This window comes from Struthio camelus, chromosome 12 (genome assembly GCF_040807025.1).
Source record: "Struthio camelus isolate bStrCam1 chromosome 12, bStrCam1.hap1, whole genome shotgun sequence".
Classification (NCBI taxonomy): domain Eukaryota; kingdom Metazoa; phylum Chordata; class Aves; order Struthioniformes; family Struthionidae; genus Struthio; species Struthio camelus.
The window spans coordinates 7,651,661-7,671,399 of record NC_090953.1 but is presented as its reverse complement, the minus strand read 5'-3'; the positions used below and the strand labels follow the sequence as shown (position 1 = coordinate 7,671,399).

The 19,739-nt window shown below is 51.8% G+C and overlaps 2 protein-coding genes across 10 annotated transcripts in view; one reads left to right on the top strand and one right to left on the bottom strand.

Moving 5' to 3' along the window:
* Positions 1-8,236, top strand: part of CHD2 (chromodomain helicase DNA binding protein 2) — a 62,118-nt gene extending 53,882 nt beyond the window's left edge. For 5 of the 7 annotated variants that reach the window (XM_068958754.1, XM_068958752.1, XM_068958750.1 and 2 more), the window contains 5 exons: positions 261-439; positions 1,599-1,698; positions 2,464-2,683; positions 3,143-3,392; positions 4,227-8,236. In XM_068958754.1, the coding sequence (XP_068814855.1) occupies positions 261-439; positions 1,599-1,698; positions 2,464-2,683; positions 3,143-3,392; positions 4,227-4,560 (1,083 nt within the window). In that variant the 3' untranslated portion in view covers positions 4,561-8,236. The remainder of the gene's footprint in view (positions 1-260; positions 440-1,598; positions 1,699-2,463; positions 2,684-3,142; positions 3,393-4,226) is intronic. The other 2 variants (XM_068958757.1, XM_068958751.1) reach the window with 1 other exon arrangement.
* Positions 8,237-12,630: 4,394 nt separating this feature from the next.
* RGMA (repulsive guidance molecule BMP co-receptor a) overlaps positions 12,631-19,739 on the bottom strand; it is a 29,066-nt gene continuing 21,957 nt past the window's right edge. For all 3 annotated transcript variants that reach the window (XM_068958653.1, XM_009681232.2, XM_068958654.1), the window contains exons 3-4: positions 18,776-19,287; positions 12,631-15,990 (exon numbers count right to left, since the gene is read on the bottom strand). In XM_068958653.1, the coding sequence (XP_068814754.1) occupies positions 15,280-15,990; positions 18,776-19,287 (1,223 nt within the window). In that variant the 3' untranslated portion in view covers positions 12,631-15,279. The remainder of the gene's footprint in view (positions 15,991-18,775; positions 19,288-19,739) is intronic.

The window sequence follows — 19,739 nt, the reverse complement described above, 5'->3', positions numbered from 1 at the left end:
GCATTTACTATTTGTGAAGCAAATCGTTCACCTCTAAAAGGAGGGCAGTAGAGATGAGGAGACTCTCATCTTTTCTGAATTTTATATACCATATCTAACAAATTGTTGTTTTTACAGCTGATTTCTCCTTGCCTAGCAGTCAGATAAAGCTATTAGCTCGTGCTAATGAACTTTTTCCAGCTCTGTCTGGTTAACAAGGGAACAGAGTGTAGAGCCCTGTGCCAAGTGAATCACCTTCTGCTCTCTGTTGCTTGTTCAAGTGCAAGGAAAGGATGAGACCAGTGAAAAAAGCATTGAAGCAACTAGATAAGCCTGATAAGGGACTGACGGTTCAAGAACAGCTGGAGCACACACGCAATTGCCTCCTAAAAATTGGGGACCGCATCTCTGAGTGCCTTAAAGCTTACACTGACCAGGATCATATCAAGCTATGGAGAAGGTGAGGGGTTTTCTTTGGCTGGTTTGTGATATTTTAAAATTGTACTCAGAGGCTGCTGAGTTTTATGTGGGTAAGTGTGCTGTTTAGCTCCTATTAACATGTTACTGTGAAAGAAGCAGGCATTCCCTAGCCCACTCAGTCCTTGACCAATCTCAGACAAGGGCTTTGTCTGCATCATCATGGTGTGCTTGTTTTCCTTAAATTAATTTCTGTTAGTTTAGTTCAACCAATGCAAAACCCTTTATTTCACTCTGAGGAGCTTGGTTCAAAAGATCCTGCAACATCCTCTCCTGAACTGGAAGGAAAATATTTTCCACAGAGGGTAGAACTGATTTGATGTTGGTTGGAAAGCAGGCCTTTAAACGGTTCAGCCCCTGTGTAGACAAAGCACTGGGTGCTTCTGCGTATTCAGAGCTGGGAAGAGAACTCTGAGCCACGGGCTAGCCATCAGCATGTTCCTGCACGGGATCTCCCGCACAGGAGAGCAGATGGAGATGGGAAGCTGAAAGCTGCCCTGCTTAGTGACTAGGCAAAGCAATCAAGTGTGCCAGTGGTGAAGAGGCTATTGGATTTTAAGTCTTCCTAGCGTAACAATCAAAGGTTGAGTTAGCTACAGGCCCTTTCTCTTTAGTGTGCTGTTGTTTTTTTATCTTGACAGTTTCCCATATGGGATGGAGGGGGTCCGTCTCCTGCATTCTCCTCTTTACAGCCCCTGCTGTTTTGCAGGCACTTAGGGGTCGTCATAGTGTAAAGCCTGAGAATGTTTTGGAGGAAAGGCAACTTTCTAGTTGAGCTGGAACGTAGGAGTCCTGGGCTTGATTCTCAGCTCGGTCAGAGACCGGCTGTGAGACTTTATGTACTGTTTCTGTCTGTTGGTTCCCAGTCAGTAAAGTGTAAGGGGTAATTTCCTTTTTCCCATCCCTGGTCTTACCTGTGTGACCTGAGCTCTTCAGGGCTGGGACTGTCTTGCGCTCTGTATTTGAATGGGAGGGAATCTAACCATGGGAGGTTCAGCCTCCACCCCAGGAGTGGTTTGGGTGGGTACAGCTAGGTTGTCTGCTGGAGGAACTTCAACAAGTGCTTTTAGAAGACCAGTGAGGAAGATGGCAGTTAAAAATGCTCATTTAGTGATTAACAGAAAATGTTAATGTCCTTGCAGGAACCTATGGATATTTGTGTCAAAGTTCACAGAATTTGATGCCAGAAAACTGCACAAACTCTACAAGATGGCTCATAAGAAAAGATCACAGGAAGAGGAGGTGAGATGTGATGTGTATTCCCTTAGTGAAGAAGTAGTCATGAAGAACAGAGTTTTTCTTGCTCTTCTCTGCCCCAGTTTTGCTGGTTGGGTTTGTGTTGAGTCCCAACAGGGCTCTGTGAATTTGACAACCTACTTGTAAAGCTTTGGGTCAGGATGCAAGACTTATTTTCCCTGGAAAAGTTAATTAGCGCTGCTCTGACCCCGTGCTTTGCAGGACAGATTTTTATGCTCCTCTTAAAATTTGTTACACTTGAAATGTCAATACCTACCATCTCTTTATCATGGGCTTTCTTTATTGTCATTGGCATGTTGTCATTATCTTAAAAACTAAACAACCCTGGTCGTTTTTACCTCCTCTTTTATGTGGAATTTCTCTTCTCTCACCTAATGACATTGGCCATCTTTGTTACTTTGCCCTGGCTGTTTTGACCGAGAAGAAGCATTGCTTGGTGCGACACATCGTTTTGAGTTGACCATGAGAAGCACCCCCATGAGGGCTGGGGGTGCTGCCCTGTAGAGATAGAATATAGAGGTACAGCTGTGGGGGCAAAATTGTACTTGTCCTCCCCTACGCTTGCACCATTGCCACTGATTTCACACTTGGGCACAATTAATTCACAAAACCCTCATGAAGAGGCTGGTAGCCCACAGTGCAGCAAAACTCCATACAAATCCAGAGCCTACCAGACTAGGCCATTGCGCACATAGTCTGAATCTTTTGCCGGAAAAGCAGTTGAGTTGTAACCCTCTCCCTTGTGCCTAGCAGGAGCAGAAGAAGAAGGAGGACATGTCTGGCATGAAGAAGCCGTTCCGCCCAGAGCCGTCGGGCTCCAGCCGCGATTCTGTGATGTCTCAGTCTCACGTGCCTCACAATCCTCATTCCCAGAAACTCCACATGCCTCCTTCCCATGCCCAGCAGCAAATGCACGGGCACCCGCGTGACAACTATGGCCATCCCAACAAGAGACATTTCAGCAACACAGGTGAGTCTGCACTGGGAAAACGGAGAAAACTATCCCTCTTAATCTAACGGCTGTTTGCTGCTAGACACAAATCTTCCAGGACCTGAGTCTGTTCAGGTTTAAAGACATAAGTCTCTTGTTGGAGAGGATGGTGCATAACAGGATGATGGGACGGAACCTGTATTGTCACTATACTGATTGCTGGACTAGAAAGCATGATGATACATTGATGAAAAGAGTATAAGAACAGGACAGAAAAAGATCAGCTAGAATGTAATGATAAAGAAATTCAAAGAATAAAATTAGGTCCACATAGTTAAGGGAGGAGAAGGCTAAAGAGACACAGTAATAATCGTGAAATTTGAAAGGTGCTGCAGACAGGAAGATAATAAACTGTTCTTATTTCTTTGAGAGTTCAGCAAAGAAATAACGGACTTAAATGAAGTAGAAAAGACTGTTTCTGTGCTTTCCTCGTTGCAGACCGAGGAGACTGGCAAAGGGATCGAAAGTTCAACTATGGTGGCAACAGCAACCAGGTTTGGGGCGGGGAGCGGCATCACCAATATGAACAGCACTGGTACAAAGACCACCACTATGGGGATCGGCGATCTCGCGGAGAACCCCATCGAAGCTCGGGGAACTACAGACCAAATAACCTCTCACGCAAGAGGCCATATGAGCAGTACAACAGTGACCGAGACCACCGAGGCCACCGAGATTATTATGACAGGTATTCTTCGTTCATCTCAAAAAGTCTGGGAGGAGTTTGCAGCAATGCCCCCAGCCACAGTGGACAGGCTTTCCTTGGGTCAGACAGATGGCAGAAGGAGATAGGCTGTGGATTCAGAGTTGGGAGTTGCAGTCTCAGCCCAAAGTTAGACAGCAAATAACAAAAGTTCATTTGTTGTGTGAGGCCAACGTAAGCAGCCCAGGGGTACAGGAACTGACCTGTCTTAGCCATGTTAGGCTAGTGGCCAGCCTGATTTCAGACCCTTTGACCCTCATGAGTAGCAGCTCAGTGATACACAGGATTGTTGGCAGTAACTACTGCCAGTGGCAATGGGCTTGCCATTAAAAGCAAGGTCAGTCAAGTTTTCTTGCTGAGTTGAGTTTGTCCTTTTGGTCTGTCATTGACTGTCACTGGGCAAGGCTTTCATTTTGCCTTAGCATCTAATCATTTCGGACCTGTGCTGTAGCAAGATCCCATATCCTCCTGGTAGTCCTCAACTAGGTGGTGATGTTCCCCTTTTCTGCAGTCCCAGTCAGGCACTATGAGTTCATGTTCCCTCCTTTGTGCTGTATGCCAGCTACTCTGCTAGAAATCACTTCTGCCTGCCACCCAGCAATGGATGAAGTGGTATGCAAGCAACTAGATTAGCCTGACAGAGAAGTAAATATGGAAGCTTGGTTTGCTGGTACTTTATTAGCCTTTTCTAGGGCTATGAACTTGGTTAATTGCATTGTCCAGGGACAGAAATAACCCATCCTTTGGTCCTTCAGGAGGAGAAGGGCTATATGAGCACCAGGGGGAACTGATCTCCATTTATTCATTTTCTCTCTCCAGGCACCATCATGATTCCAAGCGTCGACGATCTGATGAGTTCAGGCCTCAGAATTACCACCAGCAGGATTTCCGACGGATGTCTGATCACAGGCCCCCCATGGGATACCATGGCCAAGGACCTTCGGACCATTACCGGTCCTTCCACACAGACAAATCGGGAGATTACAAACAGCCTCTCCCTCCACCTCACCCTGCAGTGTCGGACCCTCGCTCACCCCCCTCTCAGAAATCCCCTCATGATTCCAAGTCACCCCTCGATCACCGGTCACCCCTGGATAGGTCGTTAGAACAGAAAAACAATCCAGATTATAACTGGAATGTACGGAAAACATAAAGTGACTGAGAGGGGAAAGCGTACATCTGAAATCTTTGGTCTAATGCAACAGCGGCTGGTTTCTCAAACCAGTAACCAGAAACTCTGAACATGCTGCTATCATCTTGCTGGGTCAAGGAGGATTTTGGGGAAGCAGGTGGAGAAAGGTTATCCCTAGCTCTCAGTTCTGGTCTGGATTCTGGTTTCATTTCCCCCCTTCTCCAGCTGAACGTTGGAACCAGGCTTGCTGCGTGCTGGGAGGAATGGGTGACATCCTTTGCTTTGGTTTTGTATTCCCCGGTCTGATGGACCCAAGTGAATTTTTCCCAGCCACAGAGTTTCCCCAGAACCAAGAAGGTGGATTGATGCTGCTTAGATTGTGCAGATGGCTGTGTGCCTGCTCTGACTTGATGTTACATGACAGATGCTGCTTTGGAATTGGGGATAAGCTGGTTGGGCTGGGCTTTGCGTGTAACCAGCATAGGGCAATAGGAAGATATATCCAAGGAGAAACAGGAGATTCCTCAAGAGCCAAGCTGCTCCTATTGCAGGGTTTGGCTGAGGGGGGGGGCTCAACATCTCCGCAGAGTGACTCCAAAGGAGTTGGACCCATGCTGGTGACAATCCATCACTTCTTGGCCACATTAGCATTTCTCATGTCTCTATCCATTTCAAGAAACTGGCTCTGCTTTGAGTGCCATTGTGTCCCCTGCAACAGAAGAGGTGCAGGGAATCCTCCACCTATCTCCAGGGCTGGAACTGGGTGAATCTTAGCTCCAGGGGGCTTGAAATATGTGAAGAAAAGACAGGCTTCCATAGTCAAGGCTTAGTTCACTTACTTCTAAGCAGTAGGAAATGAACTGAGATGAGAACAGTATTTCCCAGTGGATAAGGCTCAGGAATTTGTAACAAAACTCCTCTCCTAATATTGGCAGCTTGGATGGTCCAGGAACTAATACAGACCATATTGGCAGGAAGCTGCAAGGTACCAGGGCAAAAGATGGCTCTGGGCATTTGAGGATCCTGACACTTCTAACCTCCCTGCTACTGAAGTGCCCTAGGCTTTGTGCAGGCCATCTCTCTCTGCATGTCACAAAACAGTGACCACAAGCCTTTGCTGCAACCTAAGGGAGGGCAGAGCAGAGTTAAATAGGAATCCAGTGGACTGGTCACTGTCCAGCAAACAGTCACCTCCCTGCCACCATTCCAGCAAGCAGCAGTAACTCTGAATTGCTGAAAGTAGCTGCACTGAAAGATCTCCTGACTCTCTAAATTGGAAACATGCCTGAGGGACTAGCACCTAAGTGAAGAGAGGGAGAGTGAGGAGTTCAGGACTCTTGGTACTTAAAAATCCCTGGAGCAAATGTCTTAGGACCCCAACACAGGCAGTGGAAGTAGAATGGTTTGTAGTCCAGCTGAATGGACTTCAGAGCAAACTTTCATGCAAGTATTAGAATCACAGTATATTATGAAGAATAATGTCCAGCCTGGAGACTGTAATATGGTGATAGTGGTTACAGCACTGATTGCTGGCCAGAAGTAGGCTGGGTGATTCTTTTTAGGCTGTAGTTCTTCATTAGTAGAGTCACGTCCCTGGAGATTACAAAGCAGCCAGGCTGCCCAGAGCGTGGTGTCTGTGGATGTGTCTCATCTCCTGGAGCTCAGTATTAAAGATCAGGCTGGTTCCACACTGCTCCCTTTTGGTAGGGGACAGATGCTGGGCCTCCTTCTAAGATGCCAGTATATGACCCTAATAAGCTGTGATGTCCTCTCCCTGAAAGACGGAGGGGAGGTGGGTGTTCAAGGCTGACTTGCCTGTCTTGCAGCTGTTGTGCCTACTGCAGCTAGCACTTTGGAAGGCCACACACAAATCAACACTAATAACCTCTGCGTCTCCCATCTGCTTGGTGCTGAAGGAGTTACGTTCCTTGAAATCTGTTGCGATCATGGCGTGCTCACTCCGTTCTGAGCCCACTGGTTTAACTGGGCACATGTCCTGTTAAACCCTTCAAGAGAGTATCCATGATTTGCTGCACGCGGAACAGTTGTACAATTGCCCATCACTGTGCCACAAGAAGACCCATGCCTGGCTGCATGTTTGCATTTGGTTCTCTCCAGCTGGGGTTTGCTTAACCCCTTCAATGCTAGTGTGATACTCAAAAAAGGGGTAGCCCTGTGACGTTGTATGTTCCATCAGTGAGAATTTTGACAAGCAGGAGACCTCCTGGGGCCAATCTCAAGCTAGATTTAGAGAGACATCAAATCACGGCTCTGGGAGGCAAGGAAGTGTTCTGCTCCCCTCCCCCCTCCCCCCCTCCCCCCGCCCCTTTTCCAAGCTTTCCACCAAACTTACCAGAAGCAGGGCAGTTTGGCTTCCATGGGGTGAACCCATATGGGCAGCATTGCACTGCCCTGAAGAAGTGTTACGCGTGTATTTGTGCAGTAGGAGGGGAAGGCAAGTCTTCCATGGTCTCCTTTGGAGTTGACGGGTGATAGGAGGAGTTGAGATAATGCATTTCTGCTGCATTTCTCGCTAAGCTGTGATGGCAGGCACACTTGTTGTGGTGTTCAGCAAAGAGGTCCTTTCTTTTCAGAGGTATTAGCTTTTAATGTGAACAAGGAAGAAACCTCACTCAGAGGGGCAAAGAGAAATTGCTCTTTTCATTCACGTTCACAATGTGGTGCTATCGTGATTGAAAGTTTGTGCCATACAGTTGTAGCAAAAGGCAATACTGGCCAGACCAGTGTTACGGTTGGTGCAGGAAGACTTTGAACCCCAACAAGAGGCATTTTCTATGTCTAGATTTGAGGGGTTCTGCTTGTCCTGGGTTCCAGGTGTGAAATTTTGGGGGGTTTCCTTCTAGAAACCAGGGCAACAGCAAAAGCTTCATCCATATCCAGTGAAGAACTGCCCTGGCTGTCAACGTTAGTCTGATACTAACCAGTCACAGTTTTGTTCTCTCGTGGTGAGTGGGTCTTCACTGGGTTTGGTTTTAAAGAAGTTGGAGAACTAGACTGGGGAGAAAAAGATTTCTCCCCAAACACACACACATGTTTTATGTCCCCTCAAAATAGGGACCATAACCAGATGTAGTCACTTGGATGTGAATGGGAGTGGAGGGGACAGGTCCACAGCCATAGCCTTCACTGCAGTGTTTGTGGCAACATCTGGTACAGCTGTTCTTTCCAAACCAGCTGCAGGATTCCTCTAGCCTCTTTGCAGGACAAGTGGCAAGTAGCAACTTGCTGTTAAAAAAAAAGATTTTTTTTCAGCCTGGCCCCTTTGGAAATGGTGTAAGGTTATGAACTCACATGATGGAAGTCCTGCAGACCAAAAGCTGCTGTGGACAGGTGATGCAATGCCCAGTTGAAGTGGATACTTAACAGCTCTTTGAAGTCCTTATGAACAGTTTAAGTGATCCACACAAAAGTACTATTCCGCTTTTACCCATTTCCTCCTGACCTCCACCTCCCTGCCTGGGAGAAAAGGACTCTTACTGTAAAATTGTGGACTTTTAAACCTGTTGACTAAAAACAGTAATTAATATTAATTTATATTTGTGAAAAAATGCCACTGTCCTAGTGATTTCTGATGTAAATATGTTGTTTATATAGTATGTATTAAATTTTCCTACATTGTAAAACTGCTGTACTTTTGATTCTTGTATATTAAAAAGTGTTACTGAGATTTTCAGAACCTCGCCAGCTTGGTGTCTCTGGTGGTGTCATGTAGTACTTTGATAAGTTACAGCCAGGCTGGAAACTCAGTGCATGTATTGTAAGCACGAGGTGCTTAAAACTGGAGATGTCATGGGATCCCAGGACCCATCTCCTGTAAGCCATGGGCATGCTAGGGTGGGTATTTTCACCATGCAGTTCAAGTTCTCCGCTCAAGTTCTTCTCAGCTGTCTTAAATAATTACACAGTCTCCTGTGATAAGGGGCTAATACAGACTTGAGAACTGCTTCAGAGGGGAATTTCTACCTGGGCAGGAGAAGCCATGTGTTTGCTGCCCAGTTGCCACCAAGATTTCACTGGGGTGGGACTGACTTTTATATGTTTATCCAACATCCATCTTCTTCTGGATCCTTAGGGATGTGTAAACTTGTTGACACTTTCCTGAGAAAAATTCCTTCTTCTCTATGAGGACTGTCTTCTCGGTTGAGTTCTCTGTGCGGTCCCTAGCCTCTTTGGGACAGAGCATCCCCTTTCCTCTCTCCCTGCACCTGGGGAACAGCAGCACATCAGCTCTGAGCTTCACAGGCTGTTAAGCGAGAAGCAAACATGCATCCTACATGCCCAGCATGGCAGCCTGCGAGCTGCTTCACTTTGGTCTCCAACAACTCTCTCCTCTTCCTGTTCAATCTGAGACGCACGTGCAGCCTGGGCCCCGCCAAGACAGTGCAGGGATTGAAGCCGTTCCTCCCAAGTTGTAAGAGGTCATTGTAAAAAGGGCTTTACTTTTCACCCCTGTAGCCACTGGACTCAGGCTTTTCCAACCTCCCTGCTGCTGAGTGCAGCCAAGCTTCAGCCAGCAGTGAGATTTCACAGCCGAGATATATGCCTCTGAAAAATGGATTTCCTAATGGAAAAACTGACCCAGCTGCTCGCGCCAGCACTTTGGCGGGGGAGGCGTCTCCGCTCGCGAGAGGCCCAGGTGGGCGGCGCGGGGGGTGAGCCGAGCGCCCGGCCGCGCCGGTGGTGCGCGTGTGCATCCCCGCGGCGGGGAGGCCGTCGCGCGGGGCTCCGCGTTCCCCTGCTGCGGGAGCACTGGTTGCTTTTTACGCCTCCGAGTCAGCCCTGGTGGATGGTGTCCAGGACAACCCAGCTGGCACGGGCAAACCCTCTCACCTTGAGCGCCGTCTCCCCCATCGTCAGGGTGTCCAGCGATGCTCTGGAGGTCTGTCCCAGGCAGTCATGGGAAAATGTGGGGGAGGAAGGGGAAAAAAACCTCACTCTGAGATTTAACATGCCCCTGAACAGTCTGGCTGGAGCAGGAGCTGGTGCTCCTGGGTTTAGCTGCCCAGGGTTTGTGGGTGACCCAGGATGCTCCTGGCCTCTTTTGGGTGCCCCGCGAGGCAAGCGTGTCCGATGGCCCTCATGTCCCCAGACAGCCAGGGCTGCCGGAGGGGATTTTATTTTAAGAACAAGTGCTGTAGTAATTGAGTGTTGATGATTTACAGTAGTGACGACCTCTCCAAGTTGGCGGCAGGAGCGGGCCTTGCCTTTGCCTGGAAAGCAACCTGCCCAGCCTGCCGGGCCCAGGTCCCGCCATGCTGGCACCAAGCGTGCTCCTATTAATTACGGGCAGCAGCGTGGCTGTTTCTGTGCATTTCCAGGGCGACCGCACGCTCGCCCAGCCTGGCTCGGCCTGACGGCAGAGACTCGGGGGGAGCTGGCCGAGGTGGCTGTGCCCACGGCACATGGCTTTATGGGTCCACCTGAGGAAGGTGATCTCTCTCATGCAGTGTGGACATCATCTGCTACCCTTGAGATAGCTGGGGAAACCCCAGCCAGGCATGGTGGAACCAGTCAAATTAAATCCGGAGCAGGGAGCCCATGGGGAAAAATTATCCCTTGGGCCAAAGTAACCTACCACATCCTCCAGCGGAGCAGGTCCGGGTGGTCCCACTCTGCGCCGGGTGAGCACGGACAGGAGCGTCCCCTCTGCAAGGACAGTCGGCTCGCAGCGCCGTAGCCGTCCCGGGCGCCAGGGTGGCCAGCGGCCGCGACGAGGCTGTGTCGGCGCTGCACGTCGCAGCGCAGGCTGGAGCCCTCCGAGGCCGGTCCAGCTCGCTGCCGTTAGCCGAGCGCAGCGAGGGGGCCCGGCGCCCCCAAGGTCAGGGCAAAGCCGCCGCCGGGAGCCCCCCAGCCCTGCCTCTTGCAGGCAACGGGGTGGCCGAGAAGGGCCCGGTTTTCAGTTCACGCCGTGCCAGAGCTGACCCTCTAGAGGGCAGCCATTTCCCAGCAAAAAGCCATTTTTTGGTGAACCGTAGCCTGCAGTCCTGCTGAGACCCAGGCACCTGGGTGCGAGGAGGCCGGCAGCCCTGGCCATCCCCGCTGGACCCGAGCTGGCTGCGGTCCGACGCGGAGCTCAGAGCAGCCGAAACTCCAGCCCCGGCTCAGGGGCGATGGGCACAGCCAAAGCGGGGCTTCGACCTGCACCGAGCTCCTGCGGAGCTGAGCAGCCGTTCGCTGCAGGACAACGTGCTTCGGGCGGGTGGAGAGTACCTTAACGTGGGCTCAAAGCCAAGCTGGCACGGCCCACCTCTAGGTACGACCTGGTCCAGCTCTGCCACGGACCCCACCGGCCACAGGAACGGCTGCGGCCACTGCCCCCACCCACCGCTCCCCCGGGGCCAGCAGCTCCCCGAGGGCTGGTGGCCCAGTCGTGGGGTGGCCTCCCTGGGGAAGCCGCAAGGCCCTCTGCGTTAGCTAAGGCGGTAGCATCCCGCTCGCTCAGAGGGGTTCGGCATCCCTTTGCAATGGCACCAAGCATCTCCCGAGAGCAGGCGAGCGGCCGCGGCCGGCTCGGGGCACCATGCCCACGGCTCGGTGCGCCAGGCTGGGCTCCAGACCCGGCCTCACCGGGAAACGCAGGCACGCTCTCGCTGCCACTCGCCACCCTGGGCACCGGCGAGCAGGTGGGAGGCCGCTGTAACCTCCTCCCAGCCAGTGGGGGAGGCAGACCCCAGGCTCCCCACCGGCGTTGCAGCTTTTAGGGGATTGCAGATTTGGCTCTTGCGAGCGGCAGCCAGAGCAGAGCGCTCCTCGCCCCAGCACGGCTGGTGGGGAGCCACGTGCAGGTGGGCTGGGGCTAGCGAGGTGCTAATTGGGGATGGGTGGGGGGAAGGAGGCAAGGGATAAAGAGCAGAGGTGATGGCTGAGAAGGGAGGTTTTGCTCTGAGCTCTCTCCAAGTTTGGATGCTCTTTCTGAAAGCTGCTGATCTCTTCCTGAAGCTTGTACTGAGCTGTTTAGGGCTGCTGGAGCAGGGCCAGCTGCATTTCTGCCTCATGTCTCTGGAGGTGAGTGTTAGAGAGACTGGGGTGGTTTGGGCTACAAGTGAGCAACATGGCAGTGTCTAGAGGCTAGTGCTCTCTCCTCTTTACTGAGCTTATTGCTAGAGGCTGGGGAGGTTTCCTCATTGCAGAGCTACTGAGAGGCCCTGAGCTATGTCCCTGTGCCAGCTCTGTCCTGTGAGAAGGGCTGGCAGTCCCCTTTGAGGGGGGTGTTGGGCCCTCAGCAGGTAGGTGCTCCCAGCAGGTGCAGGATGGGGATGGGGTACAGGCACCACATTAGGACTTCTGTGCACCCCAGCCCTGCCTTTGGGCAGTGAAGGCCTGTGCTCTGCTAAAATATTGGTCCCTGTTACAGGTGAGGGAGCAGGACCTGCTCAGGGTCCTGCCAGGGTGCTACTCCATGGCTGAGCCATGGGAGGCTCCAGGTTTGCTTTCATACATCTCTGCCTGAATGTGTCAACACAGCATGTTTTCTGTCTATACTGATGTCTCATTTGGCCTTAACTGTCTCCTGGCCCCAGCTGCTGGGGCATGGAGTCCTTGAGCTTTTTAAAAGAGGAAAATGAGTACCACTCCCCCAAATAAGTTTTGTTTTCCCTCTTTAGAGAGCAGTAACAGACCTAATTTGGGCCAAGAGCTCAGTTCAAACCAAAGGTGCTCAGTCCCAGGAGCCTGTGCTGCCAGGGACTGGAAGCCACTAGGGAGGGAGACAGCTCTGGAGAGCGAGGCACAAGGTAGCCAAGATTTGCGCTTCGTGACTTCTGCGGGGAGGGAGGGAGGCTGGACTATCTTGTGTAGTGTTGCTACAAGCTTGCTTTCTTTCTAAGCTAATTTCTGAGGGCTCATTAGTTACATTTGCCTCCTCCCACACACACCTTTTTATTTTCCTCATTTGGCTGTAGATAAATAGAACTCCAGACTGAAATTCTCATGATGAGACTTTAGGGCAGAGATGAGCAGCCAAGGGTCCATGGGCTGCAGATTGAAGAAAGCTGCTTTAGAGATAATACAAAAAAGGTGATAGCGTTCACATCCTCAGGGACAGACAGTATGATGCAACACACAGGGAACAAAAGAGACCCACTAATTTATTGTCAAAAAACCCTCAAACTTTACTTGCATTTCTCCCAATAAATAATTTACAGTATATACATGCGGTGACACTCCCGTGGGTCTGAACGCAGGGAGGAGGTGAGGAACCTTCTTCTCATAGCACCCTCCCCCTTGCCTACATATTTCTTTTGTTTCCAAGTATTGGGTCTTTCTTGGCCACACTTCACCTTTAACCAGAACGGGGTCAAACACAGCCAAAATAAAGTGCTTCACTGTTTGCTTCTAAAATAGGGATACCCCAACCACTATGTTACAGCCAGCCACCACTGGAGCACTCACCTGGAGAAGGGCACTGGGCCATCAGATAGCGATAGACTTCTCCGGGCTGGAAATTAGCCCAAAACCAGAAAAGGTGCAATGTGCCTTAGCATGCCTGCTTTTTAGGAAGCAGAGGTCGTGTGGGAACTACAGACCCGTAAGCATGCTGCAGCCTGGCTGAGCCCGCTTTGAAGAAGTGCCATCTCCTCAGAGGGATGCTTTGTGCAGCGGGGTTATCTATGGGGTAACAGATTGAGAAGCAAATGTCCCCCTTCACCCAGTGACAAATTTTGGCTTTTCAAGACTTGCATCTCCAATTTCTAGGGGAGACAAAAATTTGGCTCTTATTTAGCAAAGGAAACAAAAAAGCCTGGCCTCAGCTAAGCGATTAGTGCATTGGGAAGCTGCCACTCAGTGCAGCATTAAACTGTCCAGTGCCATGGTCCAGTGGTTGGTCTTCTCAGTGCCTCCAAACTGCGATATCCTTATTTTAAAATCTCCCTAAACAGAATACCTGGGGCATCAGCAAACAAAGCATGGAGTAAAGTAGTAAACACATCTTTTTGTTTCTTTTCTTTCCTTAAACATTTAAAACCAATTACATCTCTTCATCTGTACAGTCACATGAGATCAATGCCAGGGCTCTATATATTAAAGAGACAATATAAGTTACATCCATTGACACAATTTTGCATTTCTCTGCTGCTTTACAAATGGAGCTCTAGAGCTGTTAGGACACACTGAATAGTCACGTTGAGTATTTACATCAGGCTGCCTCTTGGCACCAGCTCAGACTGCCAAATGTGGAGACTGTCCCCCCTCTTTCGGTGACAGCTTGTCTCATCATGCCCAGAGACCACCCTTGAGAACAGGAGCTGCCCCCATGAGTGACACATGGTTTGGGGCTGATTTCTGGGAATTTCCTACTGAGGAAAGGAGGGGAAATCCATAAAGAGGTCTCCAAGACGCAGACCAACGGTGGTCTCGTTGTTTGTTCAGTGAGCGTTGAGGTGAACCACAGAGGAGCATGGGGAAGAAGAGTGGGCAGCCTATGCTGCGGGGTGGGGGGGTGGGGAAGGAGATTACTGATGGTTTTGAGCCAGGGAACAGAGGTTTGGGGGCATCGGGGGGGGGGTCATCTGCTGCATCCCGTCTCCTGGCTGGATTTCTAACACTGCCCAATTTCAGATTCAAGCCCAGCAGGGCTTAAGGTGCAACTGGTCTGAAATGGGGTAGCAAGTCAGGCCCCAGGACTAGGAGAGGAGCAGAGACCTAGCAGCAAACAAACAGGGAGCGAAGCTCCAGTCCGCTCCGGGGGCTCAGCCGGCTCACGGGCTTCCCTTGTGAGCGCTCGGGAGGGTCACAGGCCCCGCCATTGGCGGAGGGCTCGGGAGATGGGCAAATTGGGTCTCCCCACTAACCAGCCTCCCTGCCGCCCATTTTAGGGGAGCGAGGAGCAAACGGCACAAGGAATTCCTCCGGTGCGGGGCAAAAGTTGAAGAAACCGCTTGAATACTGGCCAGGTTTCTCCCGTTGCAATTAAGAGCCCTCAGTGAGTCTGGCCACAGACGCAAGGGAGCCAGGAGGAAACCTACCGAGCGAATCAGCCAAGTGAACAGGCTAAAATAGGAGATGTCCTTTGAACCACAACAAACACCAGCCAGGACTTGAGGAACATGTCCCCCCTGTGCCTAGAAGCTGCCGTTGGCCACCAGAGCAGCACAGCCCAGCACCAGCAAAGCACCGTGCCATTCCTCTCTGCACCCTCTTGTCCCTGCCCCTACCTGCCACTTTGCACCGGTGCTTGTGAAGAAGCAGGGTTATACCAAGAGCCGAGTGTGCAAAATGGGCCATGGAAGGGGTTGAGCGTTTTAACAGCACAGCAGGAAAACCGCAGCACGGCACCCGGCGAGTGGAAACCCCAGCTCCCTCCTCCCTCCTCGCGGGCACAGCTCCCCTAACACAAAGCCACGGTCACAAACGCCAACATCACAGTCACTACGAGCATTTTCAGTACCACAAGGGAGCACTAAGAGGAGGCGAAGGCTCCCTGACATCCATACTACTGAGAGGAGAAGGAGGAGGAGGAGAGGGGGAGGTGAGGAAGGGCCATGTGAGGTATGGTCCAGCAAAAACTCCCAACTGGTCCCAGGGGCAGCACATTCCTCCCAGGCAAGAACTGGGAAGGGGAAGGGCTAGCACTGAAGAGAGGGGCTGAGATTTGAAGATGATCCTTTAACTCCCAGCTGGGTCTACTATTCAACAACTTGCTGTCCAGCACTGCCATCACGTCCCTCATCCCTTCCTGCTTCCCTTTCCCCACTCTCTGTGGCGTGTGGGAGTAAACTTCTACAACAACACTGACCAACACCGACTCAAACACAGTAGTGCTGCCCAGAGGGCAGGGAGGGCCTGAGGACGCCCTGAGGGAGCTGCATTGCCAGGGGCTAGGTCCCGTGTCCTTTCATAGAGGTGCAGTTTGTCTTTGTTGGAGTGGAGCATCTTCACATCCTCAAAGGCATAATAAGCAGCCAGCATGAAGTTGATGTCCCCTGTGGTGAGGAGATCGAAGACGCAGGACTGGAAGTAGAGGTCCTCTACGGGCAGCTTTTCCCTGCACTTGGCTGTGGCTGTTTCGTACGTGAAGGCCTCGGGGGAGGCAGGGAGGCTGGGCCCCTTCCTGCGAGTGCGGCCCTCTGTGGCCTGAGCTGAGCGGAAGGTCTGGAAGTCAATCTGTTGGTTGAGCGGGCAACCGCGGAGACACAGGTAGAGGCCCTGATTGTCCCTGTCCTCCACGGCATTCACCACCTCCTCCGGCATGCGCACGGCGAAGGTGAGGTACCGGCCCACCTGTCTCACCACGATGGTGGTGCCAATGTACTTCGCCTGGATCTCAATGTGCTGGCCCGAGACCTTCTCCGTGATCTTCAGGCTGTTGGCTCCGTGTTTGTCGCCGCCGTTCTTGGAGCCATCAACAAAGGCAGCAGGCAGCTCGTCCATCTCTGCCTGGTACACTTTCTGGTCCACACACTCCTGGAAGCTCTTGAAAATGATGGTGAGCTGTAGGGGAGCAAAGGAGGAAAGAAAGGAGCACAGTTACAATCAAGAGTATGGGAGCAGAGAATCAATCTGCTCAGACCTTTTAGGAGCAGGGGCCTCAGCTGATGGCAAGGAGTTCCTCCTAAGAGGTGGCCCCAACTTTTAGGTACCCAAACAAGGTCATCCTGCCTCAGCACAGAAGCAAGGACACCATGCAGGCAAGCTGCATGGAGGCAAGAACCAGAGGCAGGATTGAACCTACAGTCTGAATGTGAGTTCTTATCTCCTGACCCAGCACAAGGGCTCTCTTGTTGCTGGGGCTTGTGTGGAGTACTATGAATTATAAGCTTGTGCACATGGCATGCCTGTGCACATACAACCATCTCGCCTCCAGGGCCTGGCAGCTGGCAGGGGAAGACGAGTCTTGGCTCTAGTGGAGGTGGTGAAGATTCTCCATCGGCTCCCATGGCATTTAGACCTGAAGGGCCTGGCCTTCTCCCTTTTCCAGCCTGCTCACAGACAAACAGGGTCTGCTCCTCCAAACCTAAGGAGATGCCATGCTCTGTCTTAACCATGCAGACATACTTTGTTCCTCATGCTCAAGTGGGGATGCCCCTCTGTGGAGGGATGTTAGCAAAGGCTGAGCCCAAGACAATTCCCCACCTGCAACCTGGGCTCAAACTTGGGTCACTTCCAGGAGTGGGGGACCTCACTGCGCTTGCTCTTCCCCTGCTTACTTGGCTCCTGCAGGCTGTGTTGGGGGAAGGCTTGATGAAGAGGAGGAAGAATAGTTTGCTTGGAATGAAGAGCAAGTTTGTTCTTCCTCTTGCAATCTTTCCCTGAGGGAGAAGTGCAAAGGGAGCCCCCACCATGTGTGGACCCACAAGAAGGGGCAGAATGAGACCAGCTGGAGCTCTGTGAGAGAGGCAGGGGCAGAGAGGAGATGCTCCAATATCCACACTTAAGCCGTAAGCTCCACAGTCCAACAGCCATGCGGCAGATAAGCCCAAAGGCTGAATATGAAGTGAAAAAATGAGACTCCCCTAGCACTGGGCTGAATGGGAGCTGGTTGCTCCCACCACCTCTGCTCCCAGCACCCTGGCAAGGGGCCCAGAGCAGCTGCGTGCAGGGCCGTGGAGATGTCAGTCTCCCACGCACTCCTCTCCCAAGGTCCCAGATGCTCCCAGCCCTGCAGCAGCCCTCATATCCCCACCTCAGCCATTTCCCGAGACACCAATTTTCCCTGGCTTCAAGGCTGCACTGTCACTTGAATTATCCTTCTGCTACCTCCTCTGAGGTCCAGCCCTTCCTCTTGCTGGAAAAGGTAGATCAGAGACTGTCGTGCAAAACCACAAAGAGCCCCACGGACCAGGAGGCTCCTGTCCTTTCCAACAGCACATGGCCCTCTAGCCAAAGAATTACCCAGTAATTCTTTACATAGCTCTTGCTGCAGATCCCATGACTAATCCCTCCTCACCACAAGCCCGTGAGGCAGATAACGGGGAAGGAGACTCACGTAAGAGTCCTGGTGATCCTGGGCTCTAACCTAGAAAAGCCCTGTTCCCTGGGATCCTCGTGTCTTCCCCCCATGCCCCCCAGCTAGACTTCTTTGCAAGGCTTCAGCAGATTTTAATGCCATTTGGTAGATGAAAAGAAGTTGAGACCTATATTAAGTATTCTCTAAGAATATTCTCTAAGGTTTATTAAGGACAGGTCAAAACCAAAATGTTAGTCCCACCTTGTGCTGAAAAGGTCACACCTAGAGCTGAAAAGAGCAGCTCTGGATTTGTCCTTGGACCTCATGGTTGACAGGATATTTTGGAGCTCCTTGTTTCACAGTGTTTCTAGGTACGATGCAAAAAAACCCTCCTCAGAGAAGGGGCCTGGCAGGGAAGCCCAGCCTCTCACACTGCCTCAGGCTGATGTGCATGCCCTGAAATCAAATCCTGGCAGCCTGGGCTCGTAATGGCACAGCTGAGGGGTGTAGCACTGGTTACAGCTGTAATGGTACTACAGAGCAGTGTTGGGCCTGTGGGAGATGCCGGGTAATGGGCCAAGGCTGCCAATAGCCATCACTGTCCCTCTGCTGGAAATGACTCTATCTGCTTCTGCGGTAGTGGAGGGTTTTCTCCCCAAAGCCAAGGTGCAGCCACATCTCTTTTAAACCTCTAGCAACCTGCAGCAGGCTACCAGCCATTCCTTGCATTGGCCTGTTGCACTCGCCTGCTTTGCTCCCCTGCTGTGGGCCCATGCTCAAGACAGCACTTTTCCCCCTGACCCCCAGCTCACTTCACTGCCACAGCTGCTGCTCAGGGAGTGAGATGGCAAGCAGTCACGGGCTCCAGACTTCGAGGCTGCCAGAGGTCTGTGGGCCTTCATCAGCACCAGTCTCATTCCTTTAGCAAGCAGGATGTGAGAAGCGGGACTGGGGTTTGTCCCTCAGAATTTGCTGCCATCATTCCTGGTCTGTCCGTTCACAGCTATCTAAAGAGCCCCAGGTGGGAGCCCTCCACCCCTTTGGCTATGATTGCCCTCTGAACTGCACCATCTCAGCCTACTAACCATGAAGGGGCCTCGGGAAGAAAGTACAGGTCATTTAAAGGAAAAACAAAGCTAGGAGCAGAGGAAGAGGAGGGAGTCAGGCCAGGCACCCAAGACCTAAGGTCAAACTCATGAATTCAGAGAGGCTCCCACCCCATCTTATCCTCCCCCAGCAGATGTGCAAACCATGGAAGAGAGAGATGGTGGAAAGCAGGGCCATTCAAAAGCACCTCCTCCCCACCTCCCTCTGCTCACAGAGCCTCACCTTGCTTGTGGCAGTGGCTGCGGAGCCAGGCAGCACCGGCGTGTTGGTGACTTGGACGTTCAGGTAGTTATTGTCTATGAGCGGCCAAGCCCCTTGCACCTTGCAGGTCTGGAAGCTGTCTGTGAAAGTCCTGAGGTGGGGGTCCCCAAAGAGCCCGCAGTGGGTATAGTTCGGGGTGGCTGAGTGTTTGTGAAAGCTCTTCTCGTAGTGGCAGATTTCGGGGCTGTCGGAGCGCTCCTGGCTGTCCCCGGGGGGCAATGTCCGGAGCCGGGGCTGGGAAGTGGGGCCATCCTTGGAGCAGTTGTGCTGCACCATGAGATCGTCTATGCCATGAACGGCAGAGTGGTAGGCCAGGTCGCCCCTGCAGGTGCGGGCCATGCGGCGGGTGCAGTGCGCATAGGCGCGCAGCGCCGTGCAGAACTCGGGCGCGTCCTCCGTGCCCAGGAGGTGAGAGCCAGTCGTGGCCGCCCAGTACTCAGAGTTGCACTTGAGGATCTGGCATAGAGACGTCACTGCAGGAAAGGAGAAGAGGAGGGGAGAGAAAACACAAGCTGATCAATACTCGGATCCTCCTGCCTGGCTGGTATCCTCCTGCATGTGGGGGATCCAGTGTCATGTCCAAAAAGCCATGTCTCCCTCCCTCGACTCAAGCTCATGACATTGACTCCACCGCGTGATGGGGCCTCGGTCTCCGGACGTGACCCTCTCACATGATTCAACTCTCATGCATCAAAGCCAAAGAAACCATCAAGATCTGCCCCACTTTAAGCCAAAAAGGGAAAGAGCATCCAGCCTTCAGATTGATCCTCCCAAGGGAGAACCAGGATGGGGAAGAATGGGATGTATTCATTAGCTGGCATAAGGCAAGATCATTAATGTGGGGAGAGATGCAATGGGGTTTTTAAATGTATTTTGCAGGCTTGACATTCGAAATGCTATGTTGCCAAAAAAAATAGCCTGCATG